The 16,396-nt window shown below is 38.4% G+C and overlaps 1 protein-coding gene across 1 annotated transcript in view; it reads left to right on the forward strand.

Moving 5' to 3' along the window:
• Nucleotides 1-16,396, forward strand: part of adcy2a (adenylate cyclase 2a) — an 85,765-nt gene that overhangs the window by 12,911 nt on the left and 56,458 nt on the right. The window contains exon 3 of the mRNA XM_078253421.1: nucleotides 14,847-15,008. Coding sequence (XP_078109547.1) covers nucleotides 14,847-15,008 — 162 coding nt within the window. The remainder of the gene's footprint in view (nucleotides 1-14,846; nucleotides 15,009-16,396) is intronic.

Below are 16,396 nucleotides of genomic sequence, written 5' to 3' on the forward strand. Positions count from 1 at the left end.
TGATGGTGTCAGCGGCTCAGTTGTGGCAGAAACATTATTATGAGCTGTTTAATTGTGTTAAAAGTAACTCATTTATAGTGGGTAACATTGATAATAATGAAGATGTGACTGTTTTCCCTCAAGAAATAAATGATGCAATTATGATGCTAAAAGATAATAAGGCATGTGGTATGGATAAGATATCTGCGGAGCACTTAAAATTTGCGAGTAGAAAACTCTGTCCATTAATTGCTATTTGTTTTACTGGGTTATTTGCCCATGGTATTTTACCTGATTCTATTTTATCTGTCACATTAGTGCCTATCATCAAAGATAAAGCTGGCAAAATTAACAGCTTGGATAATTACCGGCCTATAGCTCTGGCCAGTATTTTATCCAAGGTCTTGGAGAGGATTATACTGAATAGGCTGGAACAGTTTGTCCTGACCTCTGACAACCAGTTTTGCTTCAAATCTAAACATGGCACAGATATGTGTATTTTTGCCTTAAAGGAGGTCCTAGATTTGTATGAGGCATAATTCCACAATTGTTATGTGTTTTATTGATGCCTCTAAAGCCTTTGATCATGTAAATCATGAGAAGCTGTTCTACAAAATGCACAACAGAGGGGCTCCCAAATATCTAGTGAGAATCTTGGCTTTTTGGTATGCTCATCAGTCAATGTATGTGAAATGGGGTAACTCGACGTCTGCCCCATTCAATGTAAGCAATGGAGTTAGGCAGGGAAGCATTTTATCTCCCTTTCTTTTTAATGTTTATATGGATGATCTATCAAAGCTGCTAAATAACTGTGGAACAGGCTGTATGGTTGGGAACACCATTATCAACCACCTGATGTACGCAGATGATCTGGTGATTCTTTGTCCATCTAGTGCTGGCCTTCAACAGTTACTAAGAGTCTGCTCCCAATATGGCTCAGACTTTGACATTAAGTACAATTCTAAGAAGAGTAATATTGTGATTGCTAGAAGCAGGGAGGACAAAAACTGTAATTTCCTGCTTTCTCTCTGTCTGGTACTGTCCTTAAAGTGTGTGATGAGGTCAAATACTTAGGGCACTATATATCTGATGACCTGTCTGATGATAGGGACATTCATAGACAGTACTGTATGATGTATGCACAACCTAATATGCTGAATCGCAAATTTAGTATGTGTTCATTGTCTGTGAAGACCACACTTTTTAAAGCTCTTTGCACCCCAATGTATACTGCCCACTTGTGGCGTCGCTATAAAAAAAGCAGTATGCAGAAACTCAATGTGGCATATAATGATGGCATAAGGCTGCTGCTTAAAATGACTCGATGGAGCAGTGCAAGCCAAATGTTTGTAAGTGTTGAGGTATCCACCTGTCCTGCTGTACTCAGGAATCTCATGTACAGATGTATGTGTAGACTATCTGAGTCATTGAATAGCATAATTGCAACACTAGTGAACCCTGCAATGAGTGCGGTCAGGTTTACTTCGAGATTGTGGAACCATTGGCGTTTTAGTCTATATGCTAATATCTGAACACTCTTTCTGTGTATTGTGGAACTTGACTGTTGTAGTCATTTCTTATTGTTTGTGTTTTATCTTGTATTTGTCTGTCTTTTGCTATGTTTTGTATTGTGCTATGGACCGTTTTTTTGTGTCCTGAATAAAGAATATGATGATGATGACAAGCAATTTAAGAAAACATCTTCATTAATTTGACAACACATTCTGCAAATACACACAACACAACCAAATACATAAACGCGCTGCAAATAAAAAACGATGCAAAACGAAAAGCACACAGACCCCATAAAAAAGAAGCGATGCAAAAAGAAAAACAACTTCATTCTTTTTACAACACATGCGTAGCATTCAGCAAACGCGCTGCAAATACCACAACACAACCAAATAGATAAACGCGCTGCAAAAAGAAAAGCACACAAACCCCGAAAACAAATGCAACAAAAAAATGCTGCATCCAGATTACACAACGGAAGTTCTCCAGACCTCTAGAGGGAGCAGCTAAGTGGAACAGCTGGATTTTCGACCCCACGGGGAGAGAGCGCTCTACCTTTTTATTAGAGTCGGGTATGGCTGCAGCCTGGAGAACTGCCGTCTCATGCCTCCCGTCCATAGACGGGAGGCATGTGTATATATATATATATATATATACATACACAGTCTATGCTCCCGTCTCATGCCCTCCCAGCTGGTGCCGTCCCCGAGCTTCGACTTTTCAAAATAAAAGCTTGCGTCTGGTCTGCTATGTCTTCGTACTTTGGTGTTTTGGATGTTGTTAAACTAAACAGTACGGCAATCATGCTAATGAATACAATAACTTTTTCAGCAGATGTATTACTTAAAACACGATGGGCAAAGCAGTTTTGTGTTTATATGTGCAGGCGGGATTTATTCAGTTTGATAAATCCCACGGTAATTGGGCTGGTTTACTAAACAGGGAGGGACTATAAATCCTGTCTGTTCTTTGTATTTCAAGAGCGAATTGCTCCACAATATGAATACAGATTGATCACCTACTTTTTTTGGTAACCGTTGTTGTATAATCAGAATAATACACTTGAGGAGGCCTATACTTCAGTAATGCGCCTTTCGGACCTCAAAATTAAACCCTCTCATGTAATATGGCTTAAACAAACGTCAACGTTAAACGCTGATGCAGTTTTACATTTTTTATCACCACGAGTTTACAGACGTCTCTGCTGATTGAGTATCACCTGTGACCTGAGCCGAGACACACCCACCAAACGAGAGAAAACATATCTCAAACATAGACTTAATATTTACAGTCTATGATCTCAAAGCAGTTGCACACCGTTTCACAACGGTGCCCACCGTTCTGAGATTGAACGTGCTCCACCGGCTCTCTCTCGCTCGCTCGCTCTCTCTCTCGCTCGCTCTCTCTCTCTCTCTCTCTCTCTCTCTCTCTCTCTCTCTCTCTCTCTCTCTCTCTCTCTCTCTCTCTCTCGCTCTCTCGCTCTCTCTCTCTCTCTCTCTCTCTCTCTCTCTCTCTCTCAAGAAAATCAAGCTGGTCCACTTAGCTGCTCCCTCTAGAGGTCTGGAGAACTTCCGTTGTGTAATCTGGATGCAGCGTTTTTTTGTTGCATTTGTTTTTGGGTTTGTGTGCTTTTTGCATCGTTTTTTTATTTGCAGCGCGTTTATGTATTTGGTTGTGTTGTGGTATTTGCAGCGTGTTTGCTGAATGCTGTGCATGTGTTGTCAAATGAATGAAGTTGTTTTTCTTTTTGCATCGCTTCTTTTTTCGGGGTTTGTGTGCTTTTCTTTTTTCAAATTTAATGAAGATGCTTTCTTAATTTGCTTGTGTTTTGTCTATTTGCGTGTGTTTTCTTTAGTTGCAGGGCGTTTGCCCCTGTCGGCCACCGTACTTATCAACATGGGAGCTGACAAATATGCTTGCTTAATGCAAATGTTTATTATTATTATAACAATCCAAAACAATGACATACTGTCTAGAATATTCTTCAGAATAACCTTAAAGGCACTGTCTGCTATTTCTGTATAACAGACTGTTGCTAAGTAAAACGGACCGTTGACGGGGACGAAGTTCTGATCATAGACTCTGGCGGACCATTTTGAAATAAATGAAATCGTTTTTAAATCAGTATTTGTGCTCATACAGAGCTCATACCGCTGATCAGCAGATCACAACGGGAGTGAGAGGATGGGGAAAATGGGGATTGCTAACAGAGCTAATGGGAACAGTGCAAACAAAGCATTAGTTAGCTCCATCATGATTAGCTCACTCACCGGGGCGACCTGGCTTCTGCCGGAGAGCCATGCTCATCAGCGGTAAAGTTGACCGTCCTGAGCAGGACGCACGGTCATCAGCGGGTAACCTCTGTATGAGTAGCCGTGTAATAGGCGAAATAAAGTAGAGAGAGTCAGTCATTATTGTGAATTAGAACCCAGACAGGGTGATACAGAACCCTGACGCGAGCTGCTGCATCGGTTCCTGATTTCCACAAACTATGGAGCGGCCAGAATGTGTGTGCATTAATCGTGTGTCAAAAGAAAAGAGTGTCGTTAAAAGTAATTTGTGTTTATTTTGACAACCGTAATCAGAACCTGTATTGAGGTGCTCTTTAAATAAAAAAAAAAAAAGCAAACAAAGGAAACTGCAACATTGTCCTTCCTATTTACGGTATCTTATTCTATTTGTAATATACTGTTCTGGAGTTAGTCTACAATTTTATTTAAGTGCACAAAAACATTTTCACAGTGTAATAAAAAAAGTAGTGTCTGTGCCATGTATGATATTCTAACATGCCACAATACAATACTTCACATTTTATATATGTCAGTGGTGCTGCAAAATGATTTATTAAAATGTGAACTTACTGCTTAGTTTAGAGCAAACTATTATGCGTCTTATGTAGGGAATAGTAAATGAGTTAATAAGGGAATGATTTTGGACACTGCTAATCATCCCTCCGAAAACAACTATTTTGATAATCAATCGATGCTAATCAATGCTAAATGCTAGTTATGCTTCACAAATGTGAGGCTTTGCTGCATTTCTTTGTCATAAAAAATAGTAAATAAATAGTTTGGACTGATGGTCAAACAAAACAAGACATTTCCATGGGCTATGGGAAATTATGATGGACATTTTTCACAATGTAGATATTTACTAGACCGAACTATTAATCGATTAATTAAGAAAACAATCTGAAGATTAATTGATAATGAAAATAATAAATAGTAGCAGCTCTACATTCAATAAATACCTTGATTTGCATGGACCCTAATTTTATCTGAAGGTCACATGTTTATTTTTGCATATTCAGTTTATGAGTAGGTGTTTGACACGTGGAGATCCAAACGAATAAAATCCACAAACCATTTTGGATCTCAACCTAGAGTCAGATTTTAAGACATTGTCCTCTTTGCTGTTTAAGGTCTTCCACGTGTAATCCTGGACTTGGAGCATGCTGAGCATTTGCTTATCAGCCAATTATATTAATAACCAAGTCTTTGAATCTGTGGTCTCCCTGGTGTTACTGTGCAGTTGCTAAGTGAATGTCTGCTCCAGAAAAGACCGAGGGAGGCGAAGTAAAAGTCAGAGTTAATTAAATGCTCTCTGTGCTGCAGCAAGGAAGTAGCCATTAGAAGTGGAGGAATGAAACAATGATTAGAGGGAGGGCCTCATTGTCTCCTACGGCCTCACCCGTCATGTAAGCTCATTAAGGATGATTTTGTCTTATGTCATTCATACAATGTTGCTGTTGCTAGTCAGTAGATGAAAATATTGCTGCGCAAGTTTAAATTTTAAATTTCCATATTTAACATGAGCAAAAAAGGAAAAATAATAATAAATAAAGTGACTATAGTAGTATATATCGAACTGAAGGACTTGTAGATAAGTTGCTAAGATACAAGCATGTGCAGTATGGCTGATATACAGTGTTGGGTTTGTGGTTAGGAAGTTGTAGTGTAGCTTTTTCATGGAATGTACTTGAAACGTGAAAATATGTCTGCTCTCCTGTTCGTGGTTTTTGCCTCATTTAAATTTTTGCAAACAAGTCATGACAGTATTTGCTATGCAATAGGTTATTAAGCAAGAGACTAAACGCAAAAAAGTTGTGATATAAGTCTCTGTGTGCACTGCAGTCTCCACGTTATTACACCCTTCACTTTACCAACAGTATTAACAACAGATGAAGCCACCGAGTCCTAAGAAGCTTGGCGTTAACTCACTTTACATCGTCTTTGCTGTCTCTTTTTCCTCTTGCTTTCCCTCATACAGCTGCTACGCTAATCTTCGACACGGCTCACGGTTCCTTTCCCTCCTTGCTTAACCCATCACTCACTGACGTCACTCACTCAACGCACCTGCCATTCTCGCTCTCACTTACGCTACCATACTAACCAACCAACCACAAAACATATGACCAGTCAGTCTGTTTAGTCAGGAGCGTGTGTGTCAGAAGTGTAGAGGGTTTCAGAGCATGCAGACTTTAAGAAGAGGTTGAACATTTTATATTTTGTAACTTAATCACTAGTTACTATTTTACACCCATCTTAAATGTCATTGTAAGGGCATACAAAATGTATCATTTAAATAAGAATTTGTATTTACTTGTTTATTCTATTTTTTTCATTTGTACTGTTGAGCAAAGCAGAAATGTCTATTTTAAATGTCCTATGTTTCAAAAGTTTAGTATTTTGTGCATTTTCCTTGATAATCAAGGAAGTAGACTCATGACAGCATTATATCACAATCGCAATCTCATTATTGTAAATCGCAATATGACTTTTTCTCCAAATCATGCAGCCCTAGTGTTCTCCACTTGGTTCCACTACCCCCCAAGTATAAAAATAAATCGCTAATACCAGAGAAAGCAACTGTCTTTGGCAAATGTTATTGACAGAGACAGAATTTGATAGACTGGAAAAGAAGTCATGAAAATTCTATGAAAATGTTGTTAAGATGCCCATCAAGGGCTCTTCAAATGAACTTTTTCTCCCAAACTGGCAGTAGTGCAATATGTAGGGTTTCTGCACGGCATAGAGCATGAAAAAATTATACTTAGATACTTACCAAAAGATCTATTGCAACCACTGCACAGGGATTATTTTCCAGTACCATGCATCTTTTTCTGTTGACCCCCAGTCACGTGTTGTAAATCTCATTCAGTATTTGTGCAGTGATCATTTAAAATAGAACATGTCGTTAAGATGATGATTACTTTTCTGTGACATAGCCAGTTTCTCCATTTGTCACGTTCTCATGACATTTTTCTATTCATAGCAGTGATGGCATGTATTCATCTTTTTTAATTAGCTTGTGGTGTTCCTGGGATCATTATTTCCATGGTCCATAACAGGGACTTCTGACCGTCACAATATAGTGACTCTGTCTTCCATCTCCCCAAAAGCACACAAATCTAGTGATGCACTGAAATGAAAATTCTGGGCCCAAACCGAAGATTCAGGATGCACTGGGTCGAAAACCGACACCAAATTAATATTATGCTTTTTAATTGATTTCATGGATTTAATTAATCTGAATTGAAAAACTACAAACCAATAAAATGATCACACTTATTGAAAGTAACACACCAAAATTTGATTATTAAATATATTGTTCCTCATTCAGTTCTGTAACAATCAAATGTAACAGATTTGTTGATGTACTCTGTATATTGAACTGGATGTTGTGTTTTCAGGTTTTCAGGTGGTGTATCACACATGGAAAAGTTCTTTGGCATCGTACCCCCTCTTGAAATGTCTGCTGAACAAACACTGCAGATCTCAAATTTGATGTCCTTATCAGAAACTTTGAAGTAATTCCACACGGCTGACATGATCGGCCTTTGCTGGGTAGCACCATGATAACGGCTAGATCAACAGGGAAATCTGAGCACTGAGGGGGGCGGAGAGGTATATATTTTCGGCTCATATTTTCAGTCGTTTTTCTCTTTCTAAATTTCGGTGCATCCCTACACAAATCGTCTGTTTCAATATATTGCTTCCATTCTTTGAAATGTAACATTTCAAAGCATTGCATATAGCACACAGTATACAGTAAAATATAACAACATATGTTTAATAGTAAATGTTTAAATTGTCCTGCAAAATATAATAACATGTCTTCTATGTGTCAAGTGAAAGTTCTAATGTCATAAATCTGATGAAGAGAATAGGCTGGAAGAGGATTACCACTGAAGCACCATGGGAAGAGACAGTGCTACAGCTGGGTAAACATAACCGTACCTATTGAAGTGTCGATTATACTGTAATTGGTATGGTGATTGTCAAGTGGTATAGAAGGGTGAATCTAAAAGGTAAATTGTCCACAGCTCCTTGTTAGCTGAATGGTTCCGGCTCATGCCATGTCCCCTTAACAGGCCCGGTTTGATTCGGAGACCTTTGTTGCTTGTCATACGCCGTTACAGTTTTCAGGCTGCCTCTACACTGCCATCTGTCCAATAAAGGTGAAAACATGCCAACGTGCGTGCGTGCGTGCGGGTGGGTGGTGGTGGTAGGTAATCTGGGGGTCTTTGTTTTGATAGCCGGTCCAGCCACGCATCATGTGGCCGTGAAAAACGTAGGTATTTCATGTATCGTGAGCCGTGTGGAAGCAATCCCAGCCCACAGTTTTTCTCTTTAGTATTTCCAGTACAGCCCCTTTTAAGAAGAAGCTGAAGGTGAGGGCAGTAATGCTGTGTGTAGTGTGATGTGGAAGCTCAGTGCTACCATTGCTTTAATGAGCTCCCCTTACATCTTGTCCTTTTCTTTCCTCTGTTACACACTGTTAAATCTTACTACTCTGGACAGGCTAATGTGCATTCTTTACAGATCTACTAGCACATCTTTATGTTGTCAGTCACCATTGCCAAAACAGTGCTTTTTACATAAAAGCTATTACTGTACTTTTCACAGAGTGAGACACTGTGGCTGAAAAGAAATGGTGAACACTGTACAGTTTCCTCCTACCTAGCAAACCCAAATTCTACTAGAGCACCATTCTGTTGGATGTAGAGATGGTCCGATACCATTTTTTGCTTCCCGATTCCGATACCTGAACTTGCGTATCGGCCGATACCGAATACCGATCCGATACTAGTGTGTCATATATTTTATTACGTTTTAAGAACTGTATACTATCCCTGTATGGATGTGATATGATTTCTATCTTTGTTGTCAGTCTGGCTCAGGTTAAACTCTTTGTGAAACATGAATGCCACAGAACGTTCTTTTATTATCCAGTTTGACAGTCAGTTATAATGGAAAAAGAACATAAATAAACTACTTTAACGTATTTTTTCTTTAGGGCTTTATTACGTGGTATCGGATCGGTGCATAAACTCCAGTACTTCCCGATACTGATACCAGCGTTTTAGGCAATATCAGGGCAAAAAATCTCTAGTTGGAAGTATCCCTCCCCCTTCTTTATTCTTCCACAAAGCCCTTGCATGCTAACAAGCTAACTGGATTTTTTACTGCAGGAAATAGCATGGTTTGTGTAGCTTTAACTACTTCAGTCCAGATGACACGTACAAATGAATATATTTCAAATGCATTTCTGCTCAGGTTCAGACACAACTAGTGGATTTCCCAACTGTCCTTACGTTTTTTTTTTTAATCCAGTGGCATGAAGTCAGCTGTCAAAATAACTATATTATTTGTGTTGACACCCTCATAGATAAACAGTGGGATGTTTACATTACAAACTGCAATTTCAGTACAGTACACCGTCAGGTAAAATAAATGGCTCCAGAGGCTCCAGACATTCCCTTAGCAGTCTTTTGCTCACCATCCCCACTCTCCCAGAAATATGCAGTACACTTTCCATTTTCAAACCTGAAATCAATTGGATGCTTATCCTCTCCCCATAAAGCCCTCTGTGTTTGCTGACAGTGGGGAGATGGTCTTATCTGTGTGGTCCAGCCACTACCCCTCACTGAGAGATGTCAGGACCCTGCCTCCTCTCCTTCTCTCTCTGACTCTGGATCCCTCCCTGTCTGTGTCACACACATGCACAGACACACGCCCACACTCCTTTGTGGTTATACAGCCAGCCTCATTAGGACAGAGAATGTGTGGAAGGGGAATTGGGGTGAAGTTGGGGCCTGCCAGGTTGGAATGGTCAAGAAGATTTAAGGTTCAAGATGTTTACTGTCACACCGGTTATACGAGTAAGAAACTTGAGAAAAGCTTATGCTGGGAGGCTCCATTAAAGAAAAACAATAAGTAGAAAATGTAAGGGTTTTATTTAAATATTATAAATAAGTAAATTACAATAAAATAAGTCAATAACAAATCTAAGAAGCAATGAAGGAAACCGTAAATATAAAAAGACAAAATATAATACAATAAATAAAGGATAAAATAGCAATAATGTGTGTATGTGTATATATGTATGTGTGTATATATATGTATACGTGTGTGTATGTGTGTGTGTATATATATATATATACATATATGTATATGTGTGTATATATATATATATATATGTATATGTGTGTATGTATGTGTGTATATATGTATGTATGTATATATATATATATATATATATATATATATATATGTATGTATGTGTGTGTATATATATATATATATGTATGTATGTGTGTGTATGTATGTGTGTGTATATATATATATATATATATATATGTATGTATGTGTATGTATGTATGTATGTATATATATATATATGTGTGTATGTGTATATATATATATATAGTGTGTGTATGTATATATATATATGTATATATATAGTGTGTGTATGTATATATATATATATATATATATAATATATATGTGTATATGTGTGTATATGTGTATGTATATATATGTATGTGTGTGTGAGTGTATATGTGCACAGACTGAAAGGTGAAAATTACAAATCTAGCACGTTGGCTGAATGTTTTTTAACTACTGCATTTAATTCTGCATCTTCATCATAAATCAACCAATCTGTCTTTCTGCTTAGATTTAGTGAATATAGCTAGAAATGAAAATACCATGTCTTTTTTAAGGTTAAATAGCAGACACACACCACATGCTCACATAGACACACAATTCACACTCTCACTCTCCCTCCATATTGTAAATCTAGCCTGTAAACTAATCTCTGGCACAGACGGTAGACTAAAAGCCTGATGTAATCTGACAGTCCATCTCTATAATTTGTTTTAGGAACCCTCCTCAGTGTTAGTATCAAGGAATTGATTCATGGGGTAGAAGCAGAGTTGACTGAACCAAGATGGACCACAAAAAGCATTGTCTACTTAATTGTCAAAGAGACGGTCCTTATGTGCTTGCCTCAACCATACTGAAGTATGTACTGAAGTACCTCACTGTTTTATAATAAGTATACAAGGGAAACTCAGCAGGTGTCTCTCCCCCTGCAGCCTCTCCATTATCCTTGGTTGGTGTACTTTCATGATTCAGTAGCCGCATTGGATTTCAGAGCATTAATTTAGAAAAAGGCTTTATGGAGTCTAAGCAAATTATGTTGCTGTGCTAGATGACATTCGTCAGCAATTGGTAGCTCTCTCTTGTATTAGGAAGTAAGTTAATACTTTGCATTCCTCTTCTGACATAGTGAATAAATAACACTTTTCTTAATCATCCACAGAGGAGAAGAATCAAAATGATTTGGTCCTTGTGGGTTTACAGTCACTGAATTGTTTACCAGATTCTTTCAGTTTAAGTCCTATAGCCTTAAACTGGTGGCTTTTTTAGTTGATTCATTCTGCATCTGTTCTGATTCTGCACTTGAATCTAGATTTTTAAAGATTTTAGATTCATGGTGTGTTTTAGAGAATTTCTGGCTTCGAAGGGATTTGACAAGGTCAAACAAGGAGCTGGCTGAAGAAAACTGCCGAACACTCTAGTACACTTGCCATACTGAAAAAACATCACAGCCACTCAAATACTGTAATTAAAGGTTGGTCTGACTAGGAGTCAGGAATACTGCAACCATTACTGTGTCTGCACAGTCTCACACCACCCTCAGGACTCATTCCTTACCTGTTCACGAGTCACCTCTGTTTAGTTTTCTCACCTCTGTTCGTGACCTGACACACCTCTCCACAGCTGTTTTTAGTTTTGTTGTTTGCTCCACACTATAAATAAATGACTTGTCATCCTCCCTTTTTTTGCTAGTTTGTTCATGCTGACCCTGCAACCACTTCTCAGTAAACAGCTTCAGAAATGTGCATTTTGATCCTAACTCCTGCTGCTAGCATTACTGAACTGTGACAATGTAAGAATAAAATAAGACTGTGCCAAATTAAAGCTCAGTCAAACAGATTAGATTATATTACAAGATTGGGTTGCTGTAATGCAACTGCAATTATTTAGACCAGACCAACATGCAGGAGCACAGACAGGAAGAGAGCAAATGTATTAAACTTTACATTTACCTTTGCGTTCAAAGCCATAGTCATATTGTTATTTATATTATCCCTCAGCTTATCAAAAGTTAGAAGATTGGTTGCCTCTAAAACTACAGCTTTAACTATATATATATATATATATATATATATATATATATATATATATATATATATATATATATATATATATATATATATATATATATAGGGTTAGGGTATAAAGAGAGCCACCAACTTAAAGTGGCTCTTTAGCGTCCTTGCAGGTGCAAAGCTGGCAAGAGGTAAGAGCAGTGTCCTTTTTGTTTAGCTCAAATATTTTACACCATACTGGCCGCTGGAACACGTACAGTCATGTGAAAAAATTAGGACACCCATGCTAAAGTTGACTAAAAAGAGCAATAAAAAAATCATCTTCAGTAAATTGATCTTAATGCCTTAAAAATTAGGAAAAATCCAATCTTTAAGGACACCAATTTTCTTTGTGAATGAATAATGTATCGTAAATAAATAAATGTTCTTCCTTTAAAATATAGGGGGCATAAGTAAGTACACCCTTATGTTAAATTCCCATAGAGGCAGGCAGATTTTTATTTTTAAAGGCCAGTTATTTCATGGATCCAGGATACTATGCATCCTGATAAAGTTCCCTTGGTCTTTGGAATTAAAATAGCCCCACATCATCACATCCCCTTCACCATACCTAGAGATTGGCATGGTTTTATTTCAGTTAGCCTAATAGCTGGTTTGATTTACATTGAGAGATGATTTTATGGAAAGTACCCCATGCCAATCTCTAGGTATGGTGAACGGAGCTATTTTTAAAAAACTAAGAAGGCTCGACACAACATGAAACTTTGCTCGAAGTATGACCAGGGTCTCTACACCTTAACGAAAGCATTGACAACATTGTTTGTGTACACAGAGTTTACTAAAAAGAGAGGTTTTGAGCAACTTACTGTAGCTGTTGTTCTTCCTGTCGCCGTCTTATCGAGCCAGTCAAAAATAGTCGAGGGAGGAGAGTAAAGATGGAAAGCTCCAAAAGCTTAGTTCCATATAAATGTACGGATAATTCATTGTTTTGTCGTTAGTGAAACACAATATTGACCTTGTAGTTGAAAAAGGAGCCTCATATAAGAATGACATTTCCTCCTATGGAGTCCGTTCATTCGCATTCGGAGATCGCCTATTTTTGACTGGGAAAATGGCGGATAGTGTAAGGTGTAGAGACCCTGGTCATACTTTGAGCAAAGTTTAATGTTGTGTCGAGCCTTCTTAGTGTTTTAAAAATAGCTATTTTGAGGCTAGCATAAAAGTGCCCCTAGCACTCCCATTCAAAAGGCCATTTGACCGAAAAACGAAAATAGGGTAAATCTTAAAAGTGGCGATTCCATCCTCATTATGCTTTTAAACGAAAGTTTGACTCGGGTACATTCACAAAAAGACCCTAGGTTGCATTTTGGCGAGAGTTACGCTTTAAATAACAAATCGTGCCTGTTTACTTAATTGTTTATAACATTTGTCTTACATGAAACACACATGAAACTTTTCCCTCTGTTCTTTAAGGATTAGCAGTCACATCTGTTTTCTCGCTGATGATCACACTGTCATATAGCAACCAAAGCAGAACATGAGAAAACCTTGTTAAAATCTCATCAGAAAACACATTTTGCTGCAAATATCAGTTTTCCAATTGGTCCACTTTGGCAATTTTCTGCAATTATCTGTGCAGGAAAAACATTGATTTATGGTCCCTTTTTAAAAAAGTTAATTGTAAATTGAATATCAGCTGGAAAAGAGCCATTCGTTATATGTGTTACCATCTATTATGTTTTGCACTATACTGCAGTATATTCAACCTGTTGCTGGTGAACAGAAAAACAGTGTCAACTGTACAGTAGAGCTATAAGAACTGTAGAATATCAAGGTTGTAATTTTACTGTAAGACCTTTTTGTTTTAATATGTCCACCATTGTTAAACAAATTAAGAAAATTCAAAGTCTACATAGATAATCCCAATTAAGCTAATTAGTAAATATGTCCTACTTTTATCTGCAGTGAAGCGGCAGGTCTGCAAATGCAGAAGACATATAACTCATTTGAGCACATATTTAACTCAAACATGAATAAAGCATTGTTTTAAAGGTAACAGCTGACCCTTTTACTGTATATTTGCTACTATTTACATTTACCATTATAGTTAGCCTTAAGAAAGTAGCAGTGTAGAACTCCACGTTAGTCACCCAAGCTTAAACAGAGGAGGGACTGTTTTTCAGTTGCTCTCCGTCTCTCTTGCTTTCCTTTCCTCTTTCCATCTCACTGCCCCCATACCCCAATACCCTAAGCTTCCCAACTGGCCTTGCAAATAACCCAAGAAGGTTAACTGGCACCTGGCTACAACCTGTGAGAACACTAGCCTCTTTCTATCCATGCACGACAGCAGATGAGCTGCTTTAACCCTGCAGCAGAAGGCGTATTTAAGAAGTGGGTGTATGTATTTGTATGTGTGTGGAGCTTGGGTAAACAGGAAAGCACTCTACATGCTACATTAGAGGTGTCAGGTTTGAAGTGTGAGAGATTGTCCCAGTTTCTGCTTCTATCAAGGGATTGACTGTTAAGTGCACAACACTGTAATAGGTTTAAGTGCCTAATACAGTATGTATTCCTTCTTCCTTTTCTCTTTTGTAATTTAGTCTTTAGTTTGATATCGAATACCTCGCAGAGCTTCCCTGATTTTTATATACATTGATTATTTTTTGATGCCACTGATGTAGCTGTTCATAAATAAACTTTACTTTAGCATGCAGTGTTGGTGGGGATCAGACTTGGGTCATGCGCTTTCTTTCCCCACAGGACTGTCAACACTGATATTTTATTTCCGTCTATTTTCTTTTCTTGTGCATCCATCTCTCTCGTTCTCTTTGTCATTATCTTTTTTTCTGCTTCCCTCTGCAGTTGTGTCATAAGTGTGTTTCTTTCTCCACAGGTGTCATTCTTCCTGTTCATTGTGTTTGTGGTTTACACCATGCTGCCGTTCTCTATGCGGGAAGCCATCATCGCCAGCATCCTGACCTCCGCCTCACACACCATTGTGTTGAGTGTCTGCCTGTCCACCACAGCTGATCACATGGAACCAGTAGTGTGGCAGGTAAGGTGATCAAACACACGTTTGGGTTAATAGTAGGTCATTCATTTGTAAATGAATCATTATTAATTGACTAGTGTATAATTGTGTGTCACAACAGAAATATTGATTTCTTGCCGAGTTAGATGAGATTACTACCACTCTACAGTTCCCAGGGAGCACTGCTATCCAGTAGATACTAAAGGGGCCAAGGTTATAATCGTTAATGAAAACGAACGAAATAACGAAAACTAGGTGGGAAAAAACATTGTCGTTAACCGAAATAAAAACGAGGCATTACAAAAAAAAGGATAACTAACTTTCAGTCAGGAACACTCTTGTCATAGATTTAACCATTTATTGCAACAAATGGAAATACAGTTATACTTGGCCATGAAGGCTCTGTTCTGATGATGCTCCCTGGATCAGCTAAGCCGCATGCTAAGATGACACAGGGAGCAAGCTGCTGAGACACCCCTGTACAGAAGAGTAGGCCCAATCCAAGACATCAAAACAATTGCAGACATAGTTATGATGACACCCAAAACTGGGAAGGTGGAGGCAAGCTTTGCCAGCATCTGCAGTGTGAGGCAGCATTGGAGTGGCAGGAAGCAGAGAGGAATAGGGAGACATTTAAGTGGACTGCCTGATGTGAAAATGGCTGTGATTGGTTGTGACTGGCTGGAATGAAAATTCAATTATTAGGCCTATGACTTCCGTGTTCTGCATGAACTAACGCAATGCTTAATACAACTGTAATGTCTGTTTGCAAAACTAACTAAAATAAAATAAAATAATCAAGTAAATGTCCTTAGTTTTCGTCTTTGTCAATGTCTTTCATAGGGCAAATAACGTTATATTTTTCAGAGTTGACATTTCCGACCATAGACCTGTTTTATACAGTCTATGCCATAGACATACTGTATATAGGTTCCGACTGGGAACCCAGAAATTCCGACATTCCATATCAAATTGAACACAACATAGTCCATGCCCCTCGCCTGGCGTCATGGCGGTACCGAAAGTCGGAAGAAAGCGGCAGAGTCCTATTTGATTATGACTGTGGCAGATAAAAAAGCGCCTTGCAGTGGAAGGTGGTAAAATGTGGACAATTTTTTAAAGGGAAAAATCCCAAGAATTTAAAATGTACATTTGGGAATGCGCACAAGGAGGCTAACCTAGTTTACCTTAACAAGGTAAAGGAGAACGCAAAGCCCCCTTTCCCCGAAACAGAAGCTAACCCCGGTACAGGGCATGGATGTATGGGTAAAGGGCCAGGCAGCATGACAGAGACAACAGCAGGACAGAGAACACTACAGGAGGGCTTTCACCGGCGACCCGACACCAAAAGCGGGAGGAAGCGTGGGTTAATATGTGTATTGATACTGGGATGTCTACACAACTGTGTGAGT

Source organism: Sander vitreus, chromosome 6 (assembly GCF_031162955.1).
Source record: "Sander vitreus isolate 19-12246 chromosome 6, sanVit1, whole genome shotgun sequence".
Lineage (NCBI taxonomy): Eukaryota > Metazoa > Chordata > Actinopteri > Perciformes > Percidae > Sander > Sander vitreus.